The following is a 27,891-nucleotide window of genomic DNA, read 5'->3' as shown; positions in this document are numbered from 1 at the left end:
TTTAGCTCTTTTGCATTTCCATGTAAGTACTGGAATCAGCTCGTCAGTCTCTATAGAAAACCATTGGCATTTTGATTGGGATTTCCTTTAAAGTGTAGTCAAATGTGGAGAAAAACAGCATTTTAGCAAGACTCAGTTTTCTAATCTATAAATGCGGCATTCCTATGTTTTTGTTATAACAGTGTACATATGTTGTTGCATTTATTTCACATGTTTGGATGCTATTGAAAACTGTGTTTTAAAAAATGTTTATCTCCATTTTTCCCAGTAATAGAAATAAAATTGAGTCTTCTTTTTAATAGAAATAAATAGAAATAAAATTGAGTTTCTGTTTTTCTTTTTGGTCTCATTATTTGTGTATATTAATTGTTGTTCACCCACATTATTGAATTATCTTATTGTCTATATCAGTTTTTTTCTGAGATATCCAGAAAAATCATGTTATCTTCCAATGATAATTTTAACCATCTAATTTATATCCCTCTTAAATCCTTTCTATATTTTAAGTGCTTTGATTAGCAGCTCTTGCATAATGTTAAAATAATTTAGAAAAAAGCCATCTTTTTCTTGGTCCTGACTTCAAAAAGAATGCTTTGTTTTCCCATAAGTATTCAAGTGTTTCTCATGAGGGTTTTGGATTGAGCCACTTTTATTTTTTATTAAACATTAGGATTAAAAATAAGGGGTTAGGGTGCACAGGTGGTTCAGTGGTAGAGTACTTGCCTTCCATGTGGGAGACCCGGGTTCAATTCCCAGACCATGAGCCTAAAAAAAAAAAAGAAAAAGATAAGCGCCCCTATTTGGGTGGGCCATGGTGGCTCAGCAGGCAGAGTGCTCACCTGCCATGCCGGAGACCCACATTTGATTCCCGGTGCCTGCCCATGCAAAAAATAAAATAAAATAAAGGGTTAATTTTAGAGAATGATTTTCAGTATCTATGTAGATGAATTTAAGATTCATTCAATTAACATGAGTATAAATAGTGTTTTGACTTTCCATTTGAACACCACTTAACTTTCGTATGTAGGTTATTTATGAAGTAGTTTTTATGATATTTATATAATGCCTTGTAAAAATTACTTTACATATGTCTGGCAAGTTAGGTTTTTATTTCTTTTCTTACCAAACTGTTGTATAAATGAGACTTCTAAATTTCTAAGTGATAGGTTTTTGATGTTTTTTTTACCTTCCAGTTTTATTTCCAGTTTTATTTCTTTGGATCAAAGAATATTTCTTGTACTCCTTCTGATTTTTGGAATTTATTGTAATTCTTATAATTTTTCAATGGGCATGTTTTTAAAAAAGAATGACAGGAAGAAAGAGAAAAGTAAAGAAAGTAAGAGAGAAGTCTCCCTATTTTCAGTTATTGAGTAGGTGAAAATCAACTTTGCCACTGTTCAGATGTGCCATTTCTAACAAAACACCATTGTCAATTTTTTTTTCTGTAAAAGGCAATGTTTCTAACTACATAGCTGGGTTACAAGGAAGCTGTGCAAAGACTACCAACCTCTTTTCTAGGTGACTGTTGTTTTCTTGTCAGAAACATTATCATTTTACTTTGTTCCTCCAACTTCTTGAGCAATTGCTGAACTGCCCCAGCTCCTTGACAATATTCATATCTAGACAGGGTCTGCATTTCCCTAGTCCTTTCTTGTTATTCTTAAGCAAAGCCCATATTCTATAAAAAGTCATCTCCACTTGTTTGAAACTGTATGCACCCCCAGAAAAAAAGTCCATAAATTAAATTCGTTTATGTGGGTTTGAACCCATTTTAAGTCAGACTTTTTGATGAAGTTACTGTAGTTAAGGTGTGGCAAGTCCCATGAGATTAAGTCTTAATCTTATTATTTGATCCTATTATAAGTAGAATGAAGTTCAGAGAGAGAGAGAGAGAGGGAGAGAGACACAGAAACAAGAAGCTAGAGATCAAGAGAACTAGAATGAGAAAAGAGAGACCAGGAAATGTTGCCATGTGACAAAAGAGTCAAAGATCACCAGCAGTCAGCCCCAGCATGCTGGTCTTTGGGGAGAAAGTATGCCTTGATGCCAGTTTGGCTTGGACTTTCTTTTACTCTCAAAATTGTGAACAAATAAACCCCACTTAATAACATGACCCATTTCACGGTGTTTGCTTTTGTAGCTTAGGATGCTAAAACACTACTCCCTCTTACTGAGAGACCCATAGCTTCCCAGAAGAAAGTATTTCCCTTATTGCAGTAAGTGAAATGGACCTGAATTTTTGAGCCCAGTTATGTTGGAGAGGTAGGCTTTAACAATACAAATTTCCTACATATGAATTTGATTCATCTTATTAATTGTGTCAAATTAGCTCTCTTATAATTTTATTTTTTGTCCATTTGAGCTGCCATGGACTGGAAGAGGTAAATTAGCATTTACTATTAGTAATAGTAATTCATAATATTAATAACTATTGTGTTTCTTTAGTCCATGTATTTCACTTTCTTCCTTTATAAATGTTAATGTCGTATGATTTGGTCCACAGATTCTCTCTGAATAACTCATGTTTCTGCACAGTACAACCCCTCTTAGCAAAAGCATTTGCAGTCAACCTAGGAGTGTTTGTATAATGAATTATACCAAGCTAACAAAGCTTAGAGATTACTCCCTTCATGGATAAAGATGAAGATTTATCTTTCTCCTTTCTGGAGATGACTTGTTTATATAACACACTAAAGGTAAGGTTTTTCTCCCCAAATAGGAGGCAGATCAGCTTCCTAGCAATCCTATGTAAGACCACGGATTCTTAATTTAGGGATTCCTCTCCTGTAATGCACTCTGATGCATGTACAAAGTAACATGTGATTTCTCTTGTGTTGACTGACTCCCCATGCCAGGGTTCTTGCCTCCATCCAAACATTTGTAACTTCTGGAGATGTTGGGAGAGGTAGTGAATGCTCATTTTTTCAACCCTCCCACTCAATTCTCCCTGTGTCTTATTTGCTTAATGATATTGGGAAAAGAAATGGAACATCTAAATCAGTGTTTTGTTTACAGTACTTATCCACAGGATGGATATGCGTTTTGATTGCCTTCTCCAAATGATGAGAACACCAGGGTCTGAGCTCTGCTTTGAATTCTAGTCCAGCAGCTCTCCCCTTACTTGGAGATAAAGGTATGATTTTCCATCAAATCTGGGTCAATGAGTCTGTGCTATGGCATCAGAGTTTGCATGGGGTTTTGACTTCCTAAGGTGTGTAACTGCAAAGAGATATAGCTGTAAATTCAAATTATATTTACCAATGCAATTTCCTATTGGTTAAGAATACTACAGGGAAAAGAGGAAATATGGGCCCTTAATATATCAAAATCTCTGAGAATTCATTCAGCTGTCTTTCTCTACTCTTTTTTTCTGCACATTTCCTCCTAGAAATTGTTCTTTCAAAATTCTCCTTACAATAACATGAACACTTAGTTATAGAAGTGGCAAGAGCAACAGTACCTACAAAAATGACCAAAAAAGATTTTTGTCCTGTTGAGATTTTATATTCTTAGGTTTTGGGGATACTCATATAAGATTGGTTGGTTCACGTCTCCTTTCATTCTTTTCAATGCTAGTCATTTGAGAAAAAGGGCTCATCAAGAACATACAAAAGTAAACTTGAAGATCTTTCAGGTACTTCCTCTTCAAAAACACATGAATTATGACCTCATTTACTCACTTGAGATGTTTTTCTCTATCTTTCAGATGCTATGATATAATTAAGGAGCACCTTTGTATCTCACAAACTTTTGCCACATCTTCTAAAGTTCAGTAATATGAGCACTGTTGGTCTGGTTGTTTAACTGTTCTGAACGTTAGAAATCATGGCTTGAACTAGAAACACTTCTTCCTTATGCCCTTCAGAGCTTCTTTTACATCTTTGTTTCTAAGGCTGTAGATCAGTGGGTTTAAGGTAGGAATCATAATGCCATAAAACACAGAAGCCGCCTTTTCCTGCTCCTGAGACTCACTGGTACCGTGATGTAGATACATGTAACAGAGAGTCCCAAAGAAAATGATGACTGCTGTCAAGTGGGTGGCACACGTGGAGAAGGCTTTTTTCCTCCCTGCAGTTGAAGATATCTTCAGGATGGCGGCCAGGATAAATATATAGGAGAAGATGACAACCAACACAGTGATCATCACGTGAGACCCCACAAAGACGGTCAGTACCAGATTGTTGATATCGATGTTGGAGCATGAAAGAGCCAGAATTGGGGGTATATCACAGAAAAAGTGGTTAATTGCCTTGGATTTGCAAAAGTTCAATGAGAAAGTAAAACTTGTGTTCACAGAGCCATTGAGGAAACCCATGAAGTATGAAACAACTAACAGTTGAATGCAGAATCTCCGGGACATGACTATTGGATAGTGCAGTGGGTTACAGATGGCCACGTAACGGTCCACTGCCATGGCAGCCAGGATGTAGGCGTCAATGGTTATAAAACTGCCATAGGTTAGTAATTGTAGCAGACATCCTACGAATGAGATGGATTTTTCTGTACTCACGAAGTTCTGCAGCATCTTGGGAGTGATGGCAGAGGTATAGCAGAGATCAACAAAAGCCAGCTGCTGGAGGAAAAAGTACATAGGGGTGTGCAAGCAAGAATCAATCCTGATGAGTAGGATCATTCCAATGTTTCCCACGAGGGTGATCACATAGATTATTAGAAATGCTATGAAGAGGATATGCCAAAACTTGTGTTGGCAGGCAAATCCCAGTAGAATGAATTCAATCACTTGAGTGCCATTTTCTTGTTCCATGGCTAGCAAGAGTTAAATGTCAACTAAAAATATGCAAATAAAGTAGAGCAGATTAAGCTAAGATTGTTGTGATATTTAAACTAATTCCAGAATTGTGATGGAATATATTTGGTTTCATACTGGGGCCAGTGGATATTTTCCAAGATACAATTGTCTTGGATTTTAAAGGCAAAGTTGCAGAGGACTAAGTCTTATTCTCCTTGCCCCCCACTTTACTCATTTCCTCTACAGTTTGAGAAAATTGTCATGGAAGAATAGCTGTATTCTTAGGGTGCACACTGATAGACATTACATAAATATATCATTTGAAGAACATGTAAAAACATGCTCTTATTTAATTTGCCTTTCCTATATACCATATATTTTTTAATTATTATATCCCATTACAACTAAACACAAATTATTTTATCTCAATATCCTTACATATATAGAGTTCTACATAATATTGCTCCTACATAACTCCCTATCCTTATATCCTCATCTTACATATTGCACCAGCCCGCATGGGTTGCTCTTGTTCCTTGTTTTCCTCTATTTCTGGAATTCCAACATGTGCTTCTCTCTGCCTTGAATTGTCTCCAATCCATTTTCTGCATGTTATTAACTCTTACTTTTCCTTCTAGCCTCAGTTTCAAAGTCTCTTCTAAGGGAATATTAATTGATGATTCCACGAAGTTAACTGCCATAGTTCTTGGTCCCTTTTCTTTGTATCCTTTTCCTACCTCTAATTATTGATATAATTACTTTCATTCTTTCCTTAGTTTCTATTTTCTCATGGATTGTAAGTTCCACGAACAGAGCAGTGAAGAATGTGCCTGGCGTTGAAAATAGTGGTTAATTGAAAACATGAATGAAAGAGTGAATGAATGAGAAATACTAAGTGTAGAAAAACAAACATTTAGTTACCTAAAGAATTTTTTTACAGTTAATGCACAATGTTATCTTTCCTTTAAAAAGGTGCATTTATTTTTAACTTTAATCTCTGATCCGAATGGTTATAATAGGCATACTATATGATTAAAAAATTAAGACCCATAGTCAAGTTCAAAAAGAAGTTCAACATTCATTCTATCTTTGGTTTATTTATTTTAAAATATTTTATTTATCCAAAAATATTTACTAGTAACTATTCTGAGCAAGGCACTGTGTAGGGGCTGACAAAAAGTTTTGAACAAACAGATGAAGGCTCTGTTCTCCTGGTGATGACATTATGGTAGGGAAGATACAAAATGAATATATTATATATAATTTAATATATATATTTCTAAATATATCTTAAAACCTATAAATATCAGGTGGCTGTAAAAGCTGCAAAAACAATAAAATTTCCTCGTAAAGCTGGAGATGCAATTACACATATGTAATTTTGCTCGATCTTGAAATCCAAAATAAAAAATTTTTATAAAGGCATAAATGTATGAGCATACAACTATAGTGCAAGTTTTCAACATGGACAGGAGGTTAATGAGGCATAACTGAAAGATCCAAGAAAGCCAAAGCAAATTCTGAGGCGGCAATGGGAAAGCAAAAAATCAGCTAGATTGATACTGCAGCATCCTGCAAAGGGTCAGGAATGGATATCAATTGGCATCCTGGAAGAGGGCTGAAGAGGATATTGAAATAATGGGGAATGATTAAAAGCCTTCTAAGAAGCAACATGTAGTGTACATATGGTCAGTAGCTCATCTAGCAGTACAGTTTCCTTCACTCATGAGTATGAAGAGACAAATAGCTTACCTGATACGTGAACTTGACAAAGAAAGAGAGAATGTCCACTTGGAGAAGACAGAAGCTACACAGGGAGAAGGACCACCTGGAATTCACAAATAACCTCTTCTCTTGAGTGAAGAAGATTTAGATAGCTGGTGGAGAGTTTGGAGTTGAATTAAATTTAAAAAAAAAACATGAAAACTAAGCAAAGCAAAACCTAGATGAAATGATTGATTCAGATGAAAATAAAAAGTTGCCATGGTTAGTCATATTTTTCATTGTGACTCTGATTAGTTTACTAAGTTATTATTAGAAAACATTGAATAATAATCCTTAGCAAAACTACAATATACCTATATTCAGACATAATGAGGGTGGGTGGGACGTTGTATATATATGTTGCAGGAGGAATTTGGCAAGATCAAAACCAAATCTTCATGTCTATAGTTAGGAAGTCAGTAGATAATGGCTAAAACAGGAAGATGAATAAAAAAACAAATGTTATTTAGAGATCTGGATATAAAACCCAAAGAATCAGCTAAAATTTCTTTCTTTTAGAAAAAGACTTTAATGTGGCAGTCCTTGAAGAAAGGAAATTGGTATTGGTTTGGAGTGAAGGGAATTGCTCTTCTAAATTACATACATGAATAAATTTAAGAAAACTTTTAAAATAACACAGGAAAATGAAATTATCTCAAGCCTCAAGTGCATAGGTTGAATTTATCATGTTCCTTCTTTTCCTGGCACTTGTATAAAAAGTGAACACTTGTCATTTGTATGGAAGTGAACCAGTAAGAATAATTAAAACAGTTTTAAAGGAAACAAGGCTGGGACCTACCCTTACAAATATCAGAACATATAATAAAACTATAGTAAAAAAGGCAAGGTGGTATGTTGTGTGAACAGGCAAATAGATAAGTGTAATTGAGAAAAGGAAATCATGAACAAACTCACGTACTTAAAGAATCTTGGTAGATAATAAAGGTAGTTTAGTGGCCCCCCAAAACTGTGGTTATAAATGCCTGTACACACATAAAAACAAAATTGAATTACTGCTTTGCATTTTACAACACATGATTCCAAATGGATTTTTATTTAAATAAGAGAATCAGAATTTTAAAGCTTCAGAGTAAATATAACAGAAAGTTTTATGGTTTAGATATGCAGAAAATGTACACATCATTATTAATAAAAATTCAGCTACATTATAAGTAAAATAATTACCCTAATAACTTAATAAGTGAGAAGAGACCAGTTATTGGTTGGAAAATGATATTTGCAGTACATATTACATCGAAGCAGGAGTGTCCACTATATATAAAGATTTTCTGTAAAACAACCCATCTGAAAAATAGGCAAAGATATAAACCAGACATTAATAGAAGAGGAAAACTAAACAGCCAACAGAAACATGAGCGAACTGGTAATCAGATGAATAATAATGCGTTGGTAAACCATTTCATACCAATCAGTCTAAAAGACAGAGTTTTGGCAAGAATGTGGAGTCCCAGGGACTCATGTGTTCTCATTGGGAAGGTAAATGGATATAAGTACGTTGAAGACCAATTTAAAAGTATTTAGTAAAATTAAAGATATGCCTCTACATAACCAAACGATTCCATTATAAGTATATATTCTAAAAAAAATTCTGTCTGCAGAAACGTTGTATATATATATATATAAGAATGTTCATAACAGCATTGTTTGTCATGAAAAATGTCCTGCAAAACATTTAAATAGCAGCAGATAAATCAATTGTAGCTCAATAAGTTAGTGAAAAATCAGTGAAATGGAGCTATGCACATCATCATGGATTCTCTCATAATTAATGTTGAGTGAAAATAGCAAGTTACGGATAAATGCGTATGATATGATCTATTTACATAAAGATTAAAACATGGAAAACAATTCTTTATTTAGCATATATATATATATATATATATATATATACAGCCAGGAAGAGCTGTACTTCCATATATGATGAGATTAAAATGTGCCTTTACTGGTAGGGGTATAGCAAAGTAAGCCTGTTGTTGATAGGGGCTTCTCTGGTTCATTAAAAAATCTTAACAGTTACACACAGGGGGATAGTTGTTTAATAATAGAACAAGAAGCAATTCTCTTCAATTAAACATTTAGCAATAGCTGAGGGGAATACATTTGTGCAAGTTGCTTCCGCAGGTAAGTTTGTTATAAAATAAATGAACTAAAGCTGTTTCAAGAAGCCTTCTAACTAGTGGGTAAAAGCACTTATCAGAGGAGGGTAGAAAAGGTTGTGGGTCCATGTGAATTTTAATCTTGTTAGAGTAGTGAGTTTTACCATATCAATTTAACTTCAATCCCTCTGAATTCAAATAAAGTGATATGATATTACAAGGGCATTTTTAAAAAGCTAAGGAAACTACTACAAGGAAACATCCTTCCCATTAGTTTCCATAATTATGATGGGATGGCTCATGATTAAATTCTTTGTTTCATCTATGATAAGGGTTTTGCTAATCCAATGACTGCTAAGAAAATGAAAGTATAATACCTGTGTGTTTTGAATATCCTTAACCTGTACTAAATCACAGGGCTTCTGGAACTTCATTTACATTCAGCATTGTGAGTTTGAAAGGAAACAAGTAGATCTAGTTTTGAATTCTGGTCTCACCACTCAATAGAAACAAAGGATGTACCTCCCGTGAGCATAAGCTTCTTTCTACAAAATATAATCCCAGAATTTAAAAGATAAATCAAGTTCATTGCAGCACTGTTTAGAATAGCACAAGTTTGGAAATAGTGTTAAATAAAGCACAACAGAGCCATATTATAGATCAATACACAGTTCCAAATGAATGAGATCAATCTATAGTCTAATGGAAAGGTATTCTATGTCATATTGTCAAATGAGAAAAGCAAGGTGCAGAAAAAATCATACTGTGTGACCCTTTTAAAAATAAAACTTTCCCGCACTCCCCCCTTTGCCTTACTCATGGGTAAATGTCAGGATGGATACATACAAACTCTTACCTATCCTTGGACATGAGAGAGGAAATTTTAAACTTCTATACTTCTGTCCTTTTACTTCCATATTTTTTTAAAAAATGTAATAGTTTCTTACTTTATTAATCATTTACATGGACACTGGATGTTTTTTTTTTTTTTTTTTTTTTTCACATGGTCAGGCACCAGGAATCAAATCCAGGTCCTCTGGCATCACAGGCAAGCATTCCTGCCTGCTGAGCCACCATGGCCCACCCCATAGTTTTTCATTTTACAACAACTCATTGTTCTTAAAAGAAGGAGGCAAAATTCTCACCTGCCGTGCTGGAAACCCAGGTTCGATTTCTGGTGCCTGCCCAAGCAAAAGAAAAAAAAAAAAAAAGGCAAGAGGAAGACAAAAAGATAAAGCTTGCTTTGTTGTGATGTGTAACTAAAGCGAGTTGACTTCTTTAAATATCCCAGCACAGGTCAAGCATAGAATAGATGGGAATATATTATGTGCATATATTCTTTGATTGATTCATTCATTCAACAATACAATTATGTTTCCATTCATGTCCTTTCCCAGGGACACTCAGTCCAACTCAGATCTCTTACTCCCTTTCCATTATGTTACCAGGAATGAAATGCTTTCACTGGCCTTGGGGTGAAACACGCTGGAACATTGGCTCTGACCCTTTTCTCCTGCTATTTGCCACACACACCGCAAGGGTATGCAAAGATTTTTAAAACTGGTATTTATTATGTGTTACTTACACTGGTAATGCTTCCAGCCTCTCTTCCTACAGTTGGTGCAGGCAGATTGCCCATCAAGCTTTTCCTCTGGGGTTCCTTCCAATAGGGGAATTTATAGCTGGGCCCTAAAGGAAGTGTTTACTCCCTTGATAATCTGAGGTTCCCAGGGGCTGAGATGGAATCAGAAAAACATGGTTCATTAGTTATTTTCTGGTAAAGAAATATTGAGGTGTCCAGAGATTTTATTTTTGCTTTACTGCCATTAGGAACTTGCTTTTTTTTTTGAGAGTTACTTTGCTATCTACCCATTTCCTCCCTCCCTACTTTCTTTTTCTTTTTCCTGCATTCCTTTTGCATATATCTGTGAAAAATAACACATCCACATAATAAAAAATTAAAAAACACAAGTGCATGAAGTAAAAGCTGAGTTGCCCTCTCTCCCTTAATTCCTGATTCTTTGTTTCTGTCCCTGGAGGTCTTCACTGTTAAAAAGCTCTGGTATCTTCCTGATATGAGCCTTGCATTTGCAAAACATACTTTCTTCTACACCCCCCACATGATAGCTTATTATTCATACTGTTATGCAGCTTGAATTTTCACTTAATATTTCTGTGGCATCTGTCTGCATTAGTGTGGGATGAGAAACATCTCTGATTTTATTGCTCGTATTACATATTATTGAAAAGCTGTATCCTTTAATTTATTTAATCAAACCCCCCTTCTCCCCAAATGGTGGATGTTTTGACAGTTTCTGATCTGTTGTTAATGCAAACAATATTATGGTAAATATTTTTGTATGAATATATCTCTAGGATCAAAATATTTAAAAAATTATTTTTGTGTGGGCTTTCTGAGACAAAAGGTATAAGCAATATGAATTACTCCCTACCACCCCTGCATTATTGACCCTTAGCATTGGTTTGGTAAATTAGTTACTATTGATGAAAGAATATTAAGATTTTACTGTTAACTATATAATCTATAGTTTGCAATAGGTGCATTTTGTTCCATATACCATTCTATTATTAATTCCTTGTGGTAAAACACTAGTTTTAGTTCGTTAAAGCACTTTTTAATATTTATATTGATAGTTCCACACTTCATCCATACAGCGTTCACTGTGTTATACAGTACCATGTTTTAACTTCTAGCTTTCCTTATAGTGAATTACATGACTCTAAAAGGTCTTCTTTTAAATTTTGGGGGGTGTTTTAGCTCTTTTGCATCTCCATGTAAATTTTAGAATCAGCTTGTCAATCTCTATAGAAAACCACTGGTGTTTTGATTGTGATTTCATTTCAAGTATAAATGGATGTGGAGAAAATTGGCATTTTAACAATATTTAGTTTTCTAATGCATACATCTGTTTTTCCTACCCTTTGTTGTTTTCTTTATAAACTTAGTGTATGTATATTGCCACACATGTTTTGGGATGCTGTTGAAAATGGTGTTTTAAAAAATGTTTATCCCCATTTTTCACAGTATATAGAAATAAAATTGATTGCTCTTTGGTATTTTAAGTTTTTGCTTTTCTCTTTTGTCTCGTTATTTGTGTACATTAATTTGTGTTTAGCCATATGGTTGAATTGTCCTATTGTTTTTAACAGTTGATTTTCTTGAGATATCCAGAAAAGTCATGCCATCTTCCAATAATAGTTTTGACTCCTACTTTTCTGCTTTATATCTTTCTTGATCACTTCTATATTCTAAGTGCTTGACTAGTAGCTCTAGAATAATGTTTGAATAATTTAGAGTGAGGCTACCTTTTTCTTGCCCTTGACATTAAAGGGGATGCTTTAACTGTTTTCCCATAAGTATTTAAGTATTCCCCGTGAGATTTTTTGTTTGAGGCACTTTTACTTTTTATTCAACAGTGGGATTAAAAAGAAAGGGTTAATTTTAGAGAATGATTTTAGGTACCTATGTAGATGATTTTAAGATTCATCCAATTAAAATAATATTCTCTATTATATTAATTATAGCTATCTTTGTTAACTTGCTTCATAAAAATTATTTTGAACATGCCTTTTTCCCCCTACGTTTTCCAGCAGTGTAAACAGCATTGTCATTGGCCAGTCCTTAAAAATCATTCAAGCATTTCAGATCTTCGTGCTTTTTTGGGGGATCGAAGTTCGCAATTTCACTACTTTTCCCTCCCATGGTAATTTGTCTTTAATATGGTATCTGTAAGTTTTTGTAATCAATATTTTCTTAGGAAAAAAATCCATTCCATCCAGGTTCTCAAGTTTATGTGCATACTGTTCAGTTGAATAGTCTTTTCATTCCTTTTATTTTCTTGATAAATTGCACAATGCTTTAACTATTTTATTGGTGCTTTCTGTATCAAGAATGCAGTCTTGAATTTAGTAGTTGTACATTTTTCAATGTTTTTAAGTTAAATATCTTTTTTTTTTTTTTTATTAATTAAAAAAAGAATTAACAAAACAATTAGAAATCATTCCAATCTACATGTACAATCAGTAATTCTTAATAACATCACATAGTTGCATATTCATCATTTCTTAGTACATTTGCATCGATTTAGAAAAAGAAATAAAAAGACAACAGAATAAGAATTAAAACAATAATAGAAAGAAAAACAAACAAACAAACAAAAAAAACAAAAACAAAAAACCTATACCTCACATGCAGCTTCATTCAGTGTTTTAACATAATTGCATTACAATTGGGTAGTATTGTGCTGTCCATTTCTGAGTTTTTATATCCAGTCCCGTTGTACAGTCTGTATCCCTTCATCTCCAATTATCCCTTCTCTCTTTTTTTTTTTTTTTAATTAACGGAAAAAAAGAAATTAACCCAACATTTAGAGATCATACCATTCTACACATGCAATCATTAATTCTTAACATCATCACATAGATGCATGATCATCATTTCTTAGTACATTTGCATTGGTTTAGAAGAACTAGCAACATAACCGAAAAAGATATAGAATGTTAATATAGAGAAAAAAATAAAAGTAATAATAGTAAAATCAAAACAAAACAAAACAAAACAAAACAAAAACCTATAGCTCAGATGCAGCTTCATTCAGTGTTTTAACATGATTACTTTACAATTAGGTATTATTGTGCTGTCCATTTTTGAGTTTTTGTATCTAGTCCTGTTGCACAGTCTGTATCCCTTCAGCTTCAATTACCCATTGTCTTACCCTGTTTCTAACTCCTGCTGAACTCTGTTACCAATGACATATTTCAAGTTTATTCTCGAATGTCCGTTCACATCAGTGGGACCATACAGTATTTGTCCTTTAGTTTTTGGCTAGATTCACTCAGCATAATATTCTCTAGGTCCATCCATGTTATTACATGGTTCATAAGTTTATCTTGTCTTAAAGCTGCATAATATTCCATCGTATGTATATACCACAGTTTGTTTAGCCACTCGTCTGTTGATGGAGATTTTGGCTGTTTCCATCTCTTTGCAATTGTAAATAATGCTGCTATAAACATTGGTGTGCAAATGTCCGTTTGTGTCTTTGCCCTTAAGTCCTTTGAGTAGATACCTAGCAATGGTATTGCTGGGTCGTATGGCAATTCTATATTCAGCTTTTTGAGGAACCGCCAAACTGCCTTCCACAGTGGTTGCACCCTTTGACATTCCCACCAACAGTGAATAAGTGTGCCTCTTTCTCCGCATCCTCTCCAGCACTTGTCATTTTCTGTTTTGTTGATAATGGCCATTCTGGTGGGTGTGAGATGATATCTCATTGTGGTTTTGATTTGCATTTCTCTAATGGCCAGGGACATTGAGCATCTCTTCATGTGCCTCTTGGCCATCCGTATTTCCTCTTCTGAGAGGTGTCTGTTCAAGTCTTTTTCCCATTTTGTAATTGGGTTGGCTATCTTTTTGTTGTTGAGATGAACAATCTCTTTATAAATTCTGGATACTAGACCTTTATCTGATATATCATTTCCAAATATTGTCTCCCATTGTGAAGGCTGTCTTTCTACTTTCTTGATGAAGTTCTTTGATGCACAAAAGTGTTTAATTTTGAGGAGTTCCCATTTATTTATTTCCTTCTTCAGTGCTCTTGCTTTAGGTTTAAGGTCCATAAAACCGCCTCCAGCTGTAAGATCCATAAGATATCTCCCAGCATTTTCCTCTAACTGTTTTATGGTCTTAGACCTAATGTTTAGATCTTTGATCCATTTTGAGTTAACTTTTGTATAGGGTGTGAGAGATGGGTCTTCTTTCATTCTTTTGCATATGGATATCCAGTTCTCTAGGCACCATTTATTGAAGAGACTGCTCTGTCCCAGGTGAGTTGGCTTGACTGCCTTATCAAAGATCAAATGTCCATAGATGAGAGGGTCTATATCTGAGCACTCTATTCGATTCCATTGGTCGATATATCTATCTTTATGCCAATACCATGCTGTTTTGACCACTGTGGCTTCATAATATGCCTTAAAGTCAGGCAGCGCGAGACCTCCAGCTTCGTTTTTTTTCCTCAAGATGTTTTTAGCAATTCGGGGCACCCTGCTCTTCCAGATAAATTTGCTTATTGGTTTTTCTATATCTGAAAAATAAGTTGTTGGGATTTTGATTGGTATTGCATTGAATCTGTAAATCAATTTAGGTAGGATTGACATCTTAACTATATTTAGTCTTCCAATCCATGAACACGGTATGCCCTTCCATCTATTTAGGTCTTCTGTGATTTCTTTTAGCAGTTTTTTGTAGTTTTCTTTATATAGGTTTTTTGTCTCTTTAGTTAAATTTATTCCTAGGTATTTTATTCTTTTAGTTGCAATTGTAAATGGGATTCGTTTCTTGATTTCCCCCTCAGCTTGTTCATTACTAGTGTATAGAAATGCTACAGATTTTTGAATGTTGATCTTGTAACCTGCTACTTTGCTGTACTCATTTATTAGCTCTAGTAGTTTTGTTGTGGATTTTTCCGGGTTTTCGACGTATAGTATCATATCGTCTGCAAACAGTGATAGTTTTACTTCTTCCTTTCCAATTTTGATGCCTTGTATTTCTTTTTCTTGTCTAATTGCTCTGGCTAGAACCTCCAACACAATGTTGAATAATAGTGGTGATAGTGGACATCCTTGTCTTGTTCCTGATCTTAGGGGGAAAGTTTTCAATTTTTCCCCATTGAGGATGATATTAGCTGTGGGTTTTTCATATATTCCCTCTATCATTTTAAGGAAGTTCCCTTGTATTCCTATCTTTTGAAGTGTTTTCAACAGGAAAGGATGTTGAATCTTGTCGAATGCCTTCTCTGCATCAATTGAGATGATCATGTGATTTTTCTGCTTTGATTTGTTGATATGGTGTATTACATTAATTGATTTTCTTATGTTGAACCATCCTTGCATACCTGGGATGAATCCTACTTGGTCATGATGTATAATTCTTTTAATGTGTTGTTGGATACGATTTGCTAGAATTTTATTGAGGATTTTTGCATCTGTATTCATTAGAGAGATTGGTCTGTAGTTTTCTTTTTTTGTAATATCTTTGCCTGGTTTTGGTATGAGGGTGATGTTGGCTTCATAGAATGAATTAGGTAGTTTTCCCTCCACTTCGATTTTTTTGAAGAGTTTGAAGAGAATTGGTACTAATTCTTTCTGGAACGTTTGGTAGAATTCACATGTGAAGCCATCTGGTCCTGGACTTTTCTTTTTAGGAAGCTTTTGAATGACTAATTCAATTTCTTTACTTGTGATTGGTTTGTTGAGGTCATCTATGTCTTCTTGAGTCAAAGTTGGTTGTTCATGTCTTTCCAGGAACCCGTCCATTTCCTCTAAATTGTTGTATTTATTAGCGTAAAGTTGTTCATAATATCCTGTTATTACCTCCTTTATTTCTGTGAGGTCAGTAGTTATGTCTCCTCTTCCATTTCTGATCTTATTTATTTGCATCCTCTCTCTTCTTCTTTTTGTCAATCTTGCTAAGGGCCCATCAATCTTATTGATTTTCTCATAGAACCAACTTCTGGCCTTATTGATTTTCTCTATTGTTTTCATGTTTTCAATTTCATTTATTTGTGCTCTAATCTTTGTTATTTCTTTCCTTTTGCTTGCTTTGGGGTTAGCTTGCTGTTCTTTCTCCAGTTCTTCCAAATGGATAGTTAATTCCTGAATTTTTGCCTTTTCTTCTTTTCTGATATAGGCATTTAGAGCAATAAATTTCCCTCTTAGCACTGCCTTTGCTGCGTCCCATAAGTTTTGATATGTTGTGTTTTCATTTTCATTCGCCTCGAGGTATTTGCTAATTTCTCTTGCAATTTCTTCTTTGACCCAGTCGTTGTTTAGGAGTGTGTTGTTGAGCCTCCACGTATTTGTGAATTTTCTGGCACTCTGCCTATTATTGATTTCCAACATCATTCCTTTATGGTCCGAGAAAGTGTTGTGTAAGATTTCAATCTTTTTAAATTTGTTAAGACTTGCTTTGTGACCCAGCATATGGTCTATCTTTGAGAATGATCCATGAGCACTTGAGAAAAAGGTGTATCCTGCTGTTGTGGGATGTAATGTCCTATAAATGTCTATTAAGTCTAGTTCATTTATAGTAATATTCAGATTCTCTATTTCTTTGTTGATCCTCTGTCTAGATGTTCTGTCCCTTGATGAGAGTGGTGAGTTGAAGTCTCCAACTATTATGGTATATGAGTCTATTTCCCTTTTCAGTGTTTGCAGTATATTCCTCACGTATTTTGGGGCATTCTGATTCGGTGCGTAAATATTTATGATTGTTATGTCTTCTTGTTTAATTGTTCCTTTTATTAGTATATAGTGTCCTTCTTTGTCTCTTTTAACTGTTTTACATTTGAAGTCTAATTTGTTGGATATTAGTATAGCCACTCCTGCTCTTTTCTGGTTGTTATTTGCATGAAATATCTTTTCCCAACCTTTCACTTTCAACCTATGTTTATCTTTGGGCCTAAGATGTGTTTCCTGTAGACAGCATATAGAAGGATCCTGTTTTTTAATCCATTCTGCCAATCTATGTCTTTTGATTGGGGAATTCAGTCCATTGACATTTAGTGTTATTACTGTTTGGATAATATTTTCCTCTAACATTTTGCCTTTTGTATTATATATATCATATCTGATTTTCCTTCTTTCTACACTCTTTTCCATATCTCTCTCTTCTGTCTTTTTGTATCTGACTCTAGTGCTCCCTTTAGTATTTCTTGCAGAGCTGGTCTCTTGGTCACAAATTCTTTCAGTGACTTTTTGTCTGAGAATGTTTTAATTTCTCCCTCATTTTTGAAGGATAATTTTGCTGGATATAGGAGTCTTGGTTGGCAGTTTTTCTCTTTTAGTATTTTAAATATATCATCCCACTGTCTTCTAGCTTCCATGGTTTCTGCTGAGAAATCTACACAAAGTCTTATTGGGTTTCCCTTGTATGTAATGGATTGTTTTTCTCTTGCTGCTTTCAAGATCTTCTCTTTCTCTTTGACCTCTGACATTCTAACTAGTAAGTGTCTTGGAGAACGCCTATTTGGGTCTAATCTCTTTGGGGTGCGCTGCACTTCTTGGATCTGTAATTTTAGGTCTTTCATAAGAGTTGGGAAATTTTCAGTGATAATTTCTTCCATTAGTTTTTCTCCTCCTTTTCCCTTCTCTTCTCCTTCTGGGACACCCACAACACGTATATTTGTGCGGTTCATATTGTCCTTGAGTTCCCTGATACCCTGTTCAAATTTTTCCATTCTTTTCCCTATAGTTTCTGTTTCTTTTTGGAATTCAGATGTTCCATCCTCCAAATCACTAATTCTATCTTCTGTCTCTTTAAATCTATCATTGTAGCTATCCATTATTTTTTCTATGTTTGCTACTTTATCCTTCACTTCCATAAGTTCTGCGATTTGTTTTTTCAGTTTTTCTATTTCTTCTTTATGTTCAGCCCATGTCCTCTTCATGTCCTCCCTCAATTTATCGATTTCATTTTTGAAGAGGTTTTCCATTTCTGTTCGTATATTCAGCATTAGTTGTCTCAGCTCTTGTGTCTCATTTGAGCTATTGGTTTGTTCCTTTGACTGAGCCATATTCTCAATCTTTTGAGCGTGGACAGTTATCTTCTGCTGCTGGCGTCTGGGCATTTATTCAGATTTCTCTTGGTGTTGGACCCAGCAAGGTTGTAATATTTTTCTGTGAAATCTCTGGGTTCTGTTTTTCTTATCCTGCCCAGTAGGTGGCGCTCGTGGCACACGTTTGTCTGCGGGTCCCACCAGTAAAAGGTGCTGTGGGACCTTAAACTTTGGAAAACTCTCGCCGTCCTGGGGGTTCGCTAGCCGAAGCGGCTTGAGCCGGCCCGGGGTTCGAACGCAGGGAGGGTGTCCGAACGCAGGGAGGGTTGCTGGTCGCCGCAGCCAGGGAAAGAGCCCGTCCGAATTTCCTAGTCGGCCCTGGGCAACAAGCGTGGTGGGAGGGCGCCAGCGGCAGCGGCCCGCCCGAGAGAGTGCACGTTCCCCGGGAGTCACGGGGTCACCGTTCTCCGCGGCCTGGGGGTTTCCGATCCAATTCTCTCAGTTGGTCCGGGGGCTGCGCGTGGTGTGGGCGCCAGTCGCCTTGGTTTCAGGGGACCACCTCTCCAATTCTCCCAGCCGGCCCGGGAAGGGGGAAGGGAGTAACTCCGGCCGCTTGCCACCCCGCCCGGTAAGGCCCGCGCGCCTCGGCGATCTCACCCGAGCTGCTTCTCTCAGCCAGCCAGCCGTTCCAGGATGGGGTACGCTGTCTTTTTTATCTCTGTTGTGGCTTTGGGAGCTTTCTGTATCGTTTCTACTCCCCTAGTAGGTGTCCTGGAGAAGAAACTAAGATCCGCGCGTCTTACTAAGCCGCCATCTTCCAGGAAGTCCTTAAGTTAAATATCTTTTAAGAATGATTACTTTCACCTCTAAAATGATGCTTAATTAGTTTATTCTTATTATTTGTCCTTAACATGAAGATTAATAGAGTTATGGATTTTCATTTGAATACGACTTCACTGTAGTTTATAAGTTATTTATACAAATTTTTAAAGGATTTTATATAATGATTTATAAAAACATTACTTATATATATTTGGCAATTTCATTTCATATTTCTTTTCTAGCCAAACTGTTGTATAATGGGATGTCTAAATTTCTGAGTGATAAATTTTTAGTAGTGTTTACCTCCCAATTTTACTTCTAGTTCTTTTTTATTGGATCAGAGAATATTCCCTTTCTGATTTTTGGAATTTATTGTAATTTCTATAATTTTTCAGTGGGCATGTTAAAAAAAAGAATGACAGAAAGAAAGAGAGAAAAAAGAGAAGAAAAAGGCGGGCCACGGTAGCTCAGCAGGCAGAGTTCTCGCTTGCCATGCCAGAGACCCGGGTTCGATTCCTGGTGCCTGCCCATGCAAAAAAAAAAAAAAAAGAGAGAGATGAAAGATGTTTTCCTATTTTCAGATATCAAGAAGGTGAAAACCAGCCCTGCCAGTGCTCAGATGTGCCATTTCTAACAGAGTATCAATCATCGCTGAAAAAGCCAATGTTTCCAACTGGAATCCTGGGTCACAAGGCAGCTGTGAAAAGACAACCCACCACGTTTTCTGTGTGGCTGCTGCTTTCTTTTCAATGACATCATCATTCTTACTTTGTTCCTCCAGCCTCTTGCGCAATTGCTGAACTGCTTCAGCTCTTTGACAAAATCCACATCTAGAGAGGGTCTGTATTTCACTAGCCTTTACTTGCTATTATTAAGCTAAGCCCATACGCTATAAAAAGTCCTCTCCATTTGTAGTAGTTTGAAGCTGTACGTACCCCCAGAGAAGCATGTTCTTAAATTTAATCCACTTCTATGGGTGTGACCCCACTGTAAGTAGGTCCCTTTGAGGAAGTTACTTCAGTTAAAGTGTGGCCCAATCCTATTAGGATGGGTGTTTAATCCTGTTACTAGGGTCTTTCATAAGCAGATTTTCAGACAGAAGAGACAAAGTCATGAGAAGCAGCCAGAAGCTGAAATTCAACAGAACCCAGAAGAGAATGGAGAGGCCAGGAGAGGCTCTATGTGCCTTGTCATGTGAGAAAGGAGCAAATGATCACTGACAGTCAACCCCAGAATATTGGCCTTTGGGGAGAAAGCACACTTTGATGACACCTTGATTTAGACTTTTTTTTAGCCTCAATGCCGTGAGCAAATAAAATCCCGTTTTATAACATGACTCATTTCAGGTATTTGCTTCAGCAGCCTAGGACACTAAGCATGACTCCCTCTGTCCGTAACTTTCCTGGAGAAAGTATGTCAACTCTTCCACTCAATCTCTCCCTGTGGCTTATCTGATTAATGAGATTGGGAGAAGAAATTTCAGCCTTTTGTTTACACTATCTGTCCACAGGATGGATGTGTGTTTTGATTGTTTTCTCTAAATGGTGAGAACACCAGGGTCTGAGCTCAGCTTTAACTTCTTGAGTTAAATCTGGAGTCCAAAAGCTCTCCCCATTCTTAGAGATTAAGGAGTTATTTGTCATCAATTATGCGTCAATGAGTCAGAACCAAATTTTGCACTGAATTTTTACTTCCTAAGGTGTATACAAGGAGGTATAACAGATTTAAGTTATAGTTACCAATGCAATTTCTTATTTGATTAGGAATCCTATAGGAAAAGCAGGAATATTGACCCCTAATATCTCTAGATCTATAAGAATTCATTCAGTAGTCTTCTCGCTACTCTTATTTTCTGCACAATTTCTCTATAGAAATTGTTCTTTCAAAATTTTCCTTACAATAATAAGAGCTTAACTATAGAGAACCCACAACAGCAGCAGTATCTACAGGGAGGACCCAAAAAGGAATTTTGTCCTGTTGAGATTTTACTGCCTAGTTTATGGAGATATTTATACAAAATTTATTATGCATTTCTTTTTTATTTCTCTTTAGTAGCAGTTATTTGAGGAAAGCGCTCATCAAAAACATACAAAAGTAAACCTGAAGATCTTTCAGATGCTTCCTCTTCAAAAACACATGAATTAGAATTGTATTTAGTCACTTGCAATGCTTTTCTATATCTTTCAGATGCTGCTGATATAATTAAGAAGTGCTTTTATATTTCAGAAACTTTTGCTGCATATTCTAAAGTTCAATAATCAGAAAACATTGTTGGTCTGACTGTTTACCTGCACTAAAGTTAGCAATAGAAGTTCAAGCTAGAACCATTTCTTTCCTATCCCTTTTAGAGCTTCTCTCACGTCTTGGTTCCTAAGGCTGTAGATCAGGGGGTTTATGGTAGGAATCATAATGCCATAAAACACAGATGCTGCCTTTTCCTGCTCTTGAGACCCACTGGTACCATGATGTAAATACATGTAAGAAAGTGTCCCATAGAAAATGACGACTGCTGTTAAGTGGGAGGCACACGTGGAGAAGGCTTTTCTCCTTCCTGCAGTCGAAGATATCTTCAGGATAGCGGCCAGGATCAATATATAGGAGAAGATGACAACCAGCACAGTACACATCAAGTTAAACTCCACAAAGACTGTCAGTAGCATGATTTTGATGTCAATGCTGGAGCACGAAAGGGACAGAATTGGGGGTTCGTCACAGAAGAAGTGATTAATTGCCTTGGATTTGCAAAAGGTCAATGAGAAAGTAAAACTTGTGTTCACAGAGCCATTGAGGAAACCCATGAAGTAGGAACCAACTAACAGTTGAATGTAGAATCTCCGGGACACGACTATTGGGTAATGCAGTGGGTTACAGATGGCCATGTAACGGTCCACTGCCATGGCGGCCAGGATATAGCAGTCAGTGGTTGCAAAAGTACCATAGATGAGTAATTGTGCTAAGCATCCTAAGAATGAGATGGATTTTTCTGTACTCATGAAGTTCTGCAGCATCTTGGGAGTGACAGCAGAAGCATAACAGAGATCAACAAAAGCCAAATGCTGGAGGAAAAAGTACATAGGGGTATGCAGACAAGAGTCAAGCCTGATGAGTAAGATCATTCCAATGTTTCCCACAAGGGTGACCAGATAGGTTACTAGAAATGCTATAAAGAGGATATGCCAAAACTTGTGTTGGCCAGAAAATCCCAGCAGAATGAATTCAGTCACTTGAGTGCCATTTTCTTGTTCCATGGCTAGCAAGCGTTAAATGTCAGCTAAAAATTTGCAAGTAAGGAAGAACAGAGAAAGCTAAGACCATTGTGATATTTCATGAATTCCAGAACTGTAAATCATTTAAGATTTGGTTTCATAATGGGATGAGATCATCATCATGGGATGAGATAATGTTTTTTATGACATCATTGGTTCGGGTCTTAAGGTAAAATTTTAGGTGTCTCAATCTTGCCCCTTGATTTAGATAACTTCATTTACTATTTTAGAAAAACTGTCATGGATCATAGTTGTATTCTCAGGGTGCACACTGATAGGTAATTAAAAAAATGTATCAGTTAAGGATCACAGAAAAACCTCTTCTTATTTAATCTTGCCTTCTTTTGTGCATTCTATATTTTAATTAAAATTTGCCAACCTTCCTATGCATTGTTTTATCTAAACATCGACCTACTGAGTTCTATATTATCTTACTCCAACTTATCTTTCTTAAATCAGCCTACAATTTCCTCTCCTTAGCTCTGATCTGGCATCATGGAATCGTGGCCATGCAGAATTTTGTATGACAGTTTTTCTATGGTACAGGCCATTAAAAAAAATCCCAATATTACAGACCAATACTTCCGTAAAAAGCAGTAAATAGGTTTCAGCATTGTAAAAATTCTATGAAGTTGTAAAAATTTTCAGTCTCACTTTCTGTACTTATTTCATCCTGTATTTCTTTTTTTGTAAGCTGTATGGCAGGGTCACATTTCATTTTTTTTCTGTGTGAATATCCCATTATTGTAGCACCATTTGTTGACTTTCTGTTTGTTTTTTTGAGAAGTACATGGACTAGGAATCTAACCCAGGTCTCCTCACATGGAAGGTGAGAATTCTACCACTGAACTACCCTTGCACCTCATTATATATTTTTAACAGATATTCCAAGGACTGGTTCTGGTCCATGGGGCACACTTTAGGTACCACTGCTCTATGGTGTCTATTCACCATTATATGCCTATCTAGTCTCCTAGTGTTGGCTATCAGCTTGCCTACAACTTACCCCTACTACAAATAACTCTGTGAGAATTTCTCTAGCTTATATTCTTAGGGATAAATTTGTTGACTATGAGCATACGTACACATTTAATTTGACCTAGTATTGCCAGGTCACTTTCCACAATGGGTGCACCATTGTACATGCCTACTAATTGTGCATGGGAGTTACCACATCCTCACATCCTTGTTAGCAATGGAATTATTCTCTTTTGTTTGGGAAGGTTGGAAAATAGGTATAAAGCACAATTCAATTTTATTTGTTTTTCTTTAGTTACTAGCAGATTTGATTATCGTTAATATTCTCGGAATTTTGGGATTCTAATTTTTTTGTAAGTTGCTTGTTTATATTTTTGGTAATATTTCTATTTAGTTTATTTATAGATACCTTGTTATGCTAAATTTTAGTCCCTTGTCAGTTCTTAAATTCTCAAAGATTTTCTTACATTCTGTTATATTTAGTTTTGTCTATGATATCCTTTAAGGACCAGAAATCCTTACATTTAAAATGATGATTTATCAGTTTTCCCCCTGTGGTTGGTACTTTTGAAAAACATTAAATGAGGCCCATCCCTGTCCTGAGCTCATAAATATATTTTCCTAGATGATTCAAGGACAATAATAAAATTTATTTCTTTCTTACAGTGTGTGGCTGTTATTTTGTTTTTGATGTAATCATGAATCTTTTCATCACACAGGAGTGTAAACTGATTAGGAACTTAGATTCACAAAGAACCTAAATTATATATTAAGCAATGACAGGTAGGAAATGACAGATGAAGCCATGAGGATACTTGATGGAAGACACTCTGGAAAAAGAATAATAAGATGCTTAAAGAAGAAAAATCTCAGTCAATCTGATGTTACATAGAATTGCAAAGGGATGAATGAGGCTGAAGCCAAGGAAATATTAAGCATAGGGTTTAAAACCTACCATTCACCAAGAGTTCAGCAATGGATATTAAAAATTAATGTCATACATGAACAAGAGGCAACATAAAATAGATAACATCCAGTTATAACTTCCAAAGTATTAATGGAAAAAAAGGGGATATGGAAAATTTTATTGCTACAGCAAAAAGCAGAAAAAGAGGAATTTGGAGTAACAAGAAAGGGTGGTAAGCAGAAATACGTTGTGTTCCTAAGAAATATATAGAAAGGGAAATTAAGATGAGAAACAGTCAATGGAAAAGATAATAAACAGTAGGTAAAATCAACAAACTAAAAGTTGATTTATTGAAAAATTACTATAACTGATCGACTTCTGACAAGACTGAGCAAGAGAAATAGGAAAAGACACAAAATATTTAGAAAGAAAAAGAGAATATTACTTTAGAGAGCAGATATTAAAAGGACAGTAAAAGACATTATTTTAGAGAGCATATATTAAAAGGATAGCAAGTAGCAATTACAGATAACTTCATGCCAATAAATATGAAGACTGGTCAACTGGACAATTTCCTAGAAAAATATAACTTTCCAAAACATACCCCAAAGGTATGAAATACATAACTATTTTAAGCCATTAGATGATTTGAATTGCTATTTGAAGATCTACTCCTCACAAAACACTAGACCCAACTATGTTACAGGAAGTTTTATCAAGCATTTATAGAAAAATCAATTCTGATACTTTATATACTTTTCCATTAAATGGCAAAAGAGAACATTCTCCACCTCATTTCATGAGGCTAATATAACCTTGGCACTAAAACAAATAAGAAATGAGAAAAGAATATTAGAACCGATCTTACTTTTGAAAATAAATGCGAACAGCTTTTAAAAATATATACACACTCACTAAACAAATCCAGCCATGTGTTAAACATTAAGTAATTGTTGGGGTCTCAAGAAGGCTCTGGTAAATGGCTATTCTTTTCTTTTCCCAAGATTTGGACAAGTTGAGAAATTAAAAAAGGTAAATATGGAGACTATAATATCACCATTAGACACCAGGGGAACAGGCGTTAGGTTTATTAGGCAAGGTTATTTGCTAGCAATGAACACCATAATTGGGAAGGCTTAGCACCCCCAATCTTGGTAGCAGTGATTGGGCGTGCCTCTTCCACACTGCAGGGGGGAGGCTCTGAGCTCAGGGTTACAGGGCTTCTCAAGACTGGCTGCTCCCAAGAGGATAAGGGCGAACAGAACATGCCACATCATTATTCTCAGATTTACTGGTCCACTATGGCCCTTCCCCTTTCTAGGAAGAGAGTGAATAAAATGGCGAGAGGGGGAGTTGGATTATATGTTGTCCCAGGAATGCAAGGGTTTTTTTACTGTTGGAAAGTTTATTATAAAAATTTCTGTGTTAATGTATTAAGGGAGAAAAGCCATATGAGCTTCTCAATAGATATGGAAAAATAAATTTGTATGATAAAATAATAGCAAAATGGAAATAGGTGGGAAAGTTTTTAACCTAGTAGAGGTTATCTACCACATTATTATACTAAACATTATGCTTACTAATAAATCATGAGAAACTGTTTATAAATTCAGGAATGAGACATGGATGCCTGGTAAACTGAGTCTATTTAATATTTTTCTTGAAGTCCTAGCCCAGGCAGAAAGACAAGCAAAAGAAAATAGACATATTATGATTATAAAGGAACAAATACAACTATTATTATTTTTAGATGATGTAAATGTCTCTATAGAATTGACAGATAAATTCTTAGTGAGTCTAGTAAAATTGCTTGAGATTGGGTAATTATAGAGAAATCAATTGCACTCTCTTCACTAGCAACAGTTAGAAAAATGCTATTTTAAAATTATTCTTTACAATTGCAATAAAAATATGTGTTGCCTAGACATAAATCTAACAAAAAATGTTCAGGATTCTTATTGAGCAAACAGAGCTATATTTAAAGGTTTGAAGAAGTGCAAAGCAGAAATACCAGGTTCATAGATGGCAGATCAATACTGTAAACACTACATTTCTCCCCAGATTAAACTATAAATTCAATGCAACATCACTAAAAGGCTTGATAGAATTTTATGTGCACCTTGACAAATTTATTCTAAAATTTATACAGAAGGGAATAGCCAAGGCAAATTTAAAGAAAGACAAGCTGGAAACTTGTTTTGCCAAATACCAGAATGTATTATATAGCTATAACAATAAAGTGTGGAACTGGGCATCCAGGGATGGAGTGTCTCCCTGGTGGTGTGGGAGAAGATTCCCAGGGATGAGTATGGCCCTGGCACCTTGGAAACAATTACTGTCCTGACCAGAAAGGGGGAAAGAACTGTACAAATAAGGTATCAGTGGTTGAGAGAGTTCAAATAGAGTAGAGAGGCTACTCTGGAGGTCACTTTTATGCAAGCTTCAGTTAGACATTGCTACCTATCATGGATAAACCCCAACCAAAACCATACCTGCCAATCCCAAAGAACAACTAGGACCATATATAAGATTCTACAAAGGTTCCATGCACTGGGGTAACTTTCCAGAAACCTACAACCTCCAGATGGTTCCCTGGACCAGATAAGTCCTGAAACCTAGAGGGGCCAGCTTCTCCAGAACATCAGCTAGTTCCATTCCCCTACCCCATATTATTGACAGCCCCTTCCAACATGAAAAAGTTAGAATGGCCATAGCTCAAATACTTCTAAAGAGTGGGAGAAAGATCAAAGGTAATGGTGGAGTTATACAGAGAAGGTAGTGTTTAACAAACAAGTATGATTGCTGAATCATTATGTTGATATTCCTTTTAGTCTCCAATATCTTAGAGCAGTTAGAAGTAAAAACCTGAAATTGTGGATTCTAAGCCATACCAAACTTTGAAATCTGTTCTATAGTTAATTATTGTGGTGTACTTTGAAATTTATTGCTTTTTTTGTATATATGTTATTTTTCAAGCAAAAAAAAGTCAATTGTGATGATAAAAAAAAATATTATTCCTTCTAGCCTCCAGCATTCTGGAGCAGCATAGAAGGAAAAATCTGAGATGATGGTATGGTAGCCCATGACAAATTCTGGGATCTTTCCTGTAACTACTTGTTGAAGAGTGCTTTGAAAACTATTGCTTTTTCCTTTCTTTGTTTTGTATATATGTTATATTATACAGTTCAAAAAGTAAAAAAAAAAAAAGAAAGAAAGAAATGAGAAAATAAAAAGAGAATGTGGAACTCACCTGAGTTTATATAAATAAATCAGTCGGACTGAGAAAAAGAAATCCTTAATATGTCTATAAAAATTTGATACAAAAAAAAAAAGATTAGAATTGCAGACCAGTGGAGAAGTGGCCCAATAAATTGTGGTGTTAAAATTATTATACTTATGACAAAATAATATTGTATTCCTCCTTCAAATTTTACAGAAATTGATCCCCAAATAATAAAGCTCTAAATAAGAGAACCAAAATTGCAAAGCCTTGACAGTGAAACACTGCAGGATATCTTTATGACAGTTATCCAAAAAAATTTTTTTTAAAAGACAAAAGCCCACAAATCATAAAGCACTGGAAATTCAAATACATTAAATTTTAAATATTAGTATTATAAAGAGAAATGAGTGAGTATTGACTGGACCAACATATTGCAATATGTATGAATGCCAGAGGATTAGTTTCTAGTATATAAAAGGGATTTTT

At 35.5% G+C, this 27,891-nt stretch overlaps 2 protein-coding genes across 2 annotated transcripts; both read right to left on the bottom strand.

Annotated features, from left to right (window-relative positions):
* Nucleotides 1–3,835: 3,835 nt before the first annotated feature.
* LOC143645956 (olfactory receptor 5AK2-like) lies at nt 3,836–4,765 on the bottom strand. Its single transcript, XM_077115047.1, has one exon. It carries the CDS (start codon nt 4,763–4,765, stop codon nt 3,836–3,838), a length of 930 nt encoding a protein of 309 aa, XP_076971162.1.
* Nucleotides 4,766–21,349: 16,584 nt separating this feature from the next.
* Nucleotides 21,350–22,279, bottom strand: LOC143645955 (olfactory receptor 5AK3-like). Its single transcript, XM_077115046.1, has one exon. It carries the CDS (start codon nt 22,277–22,279, stop codon nt 21,350–21,352), a length of 930 nt encoding a protein of 309 aa, XP_076971161.1.
* Nucleotides 22,280–27,891: the final 5,612 nt, after the last annotated feature.

The sequence above is a fragment of the Tamandua tetradactyla genome, chromosome 9, assembly GCF_023851605.1.
Source record: "Tamandua tetradactyla isolate mTamTet1 chromosome 9, mTamTet1.pri, whole genome shotgun sequence".
In the NCBI taxonomy this organism is placed as follows: domain Eukaryota; kingdom Metazoa; phylum Chordata; class Mammalia; order Pilosa; family Myrmecophagidae; genus Tamandua; species Tamandua tetradactyla.
This window is presented reverse-complemented; position numbering and strand designations above follow the sequence as displayed.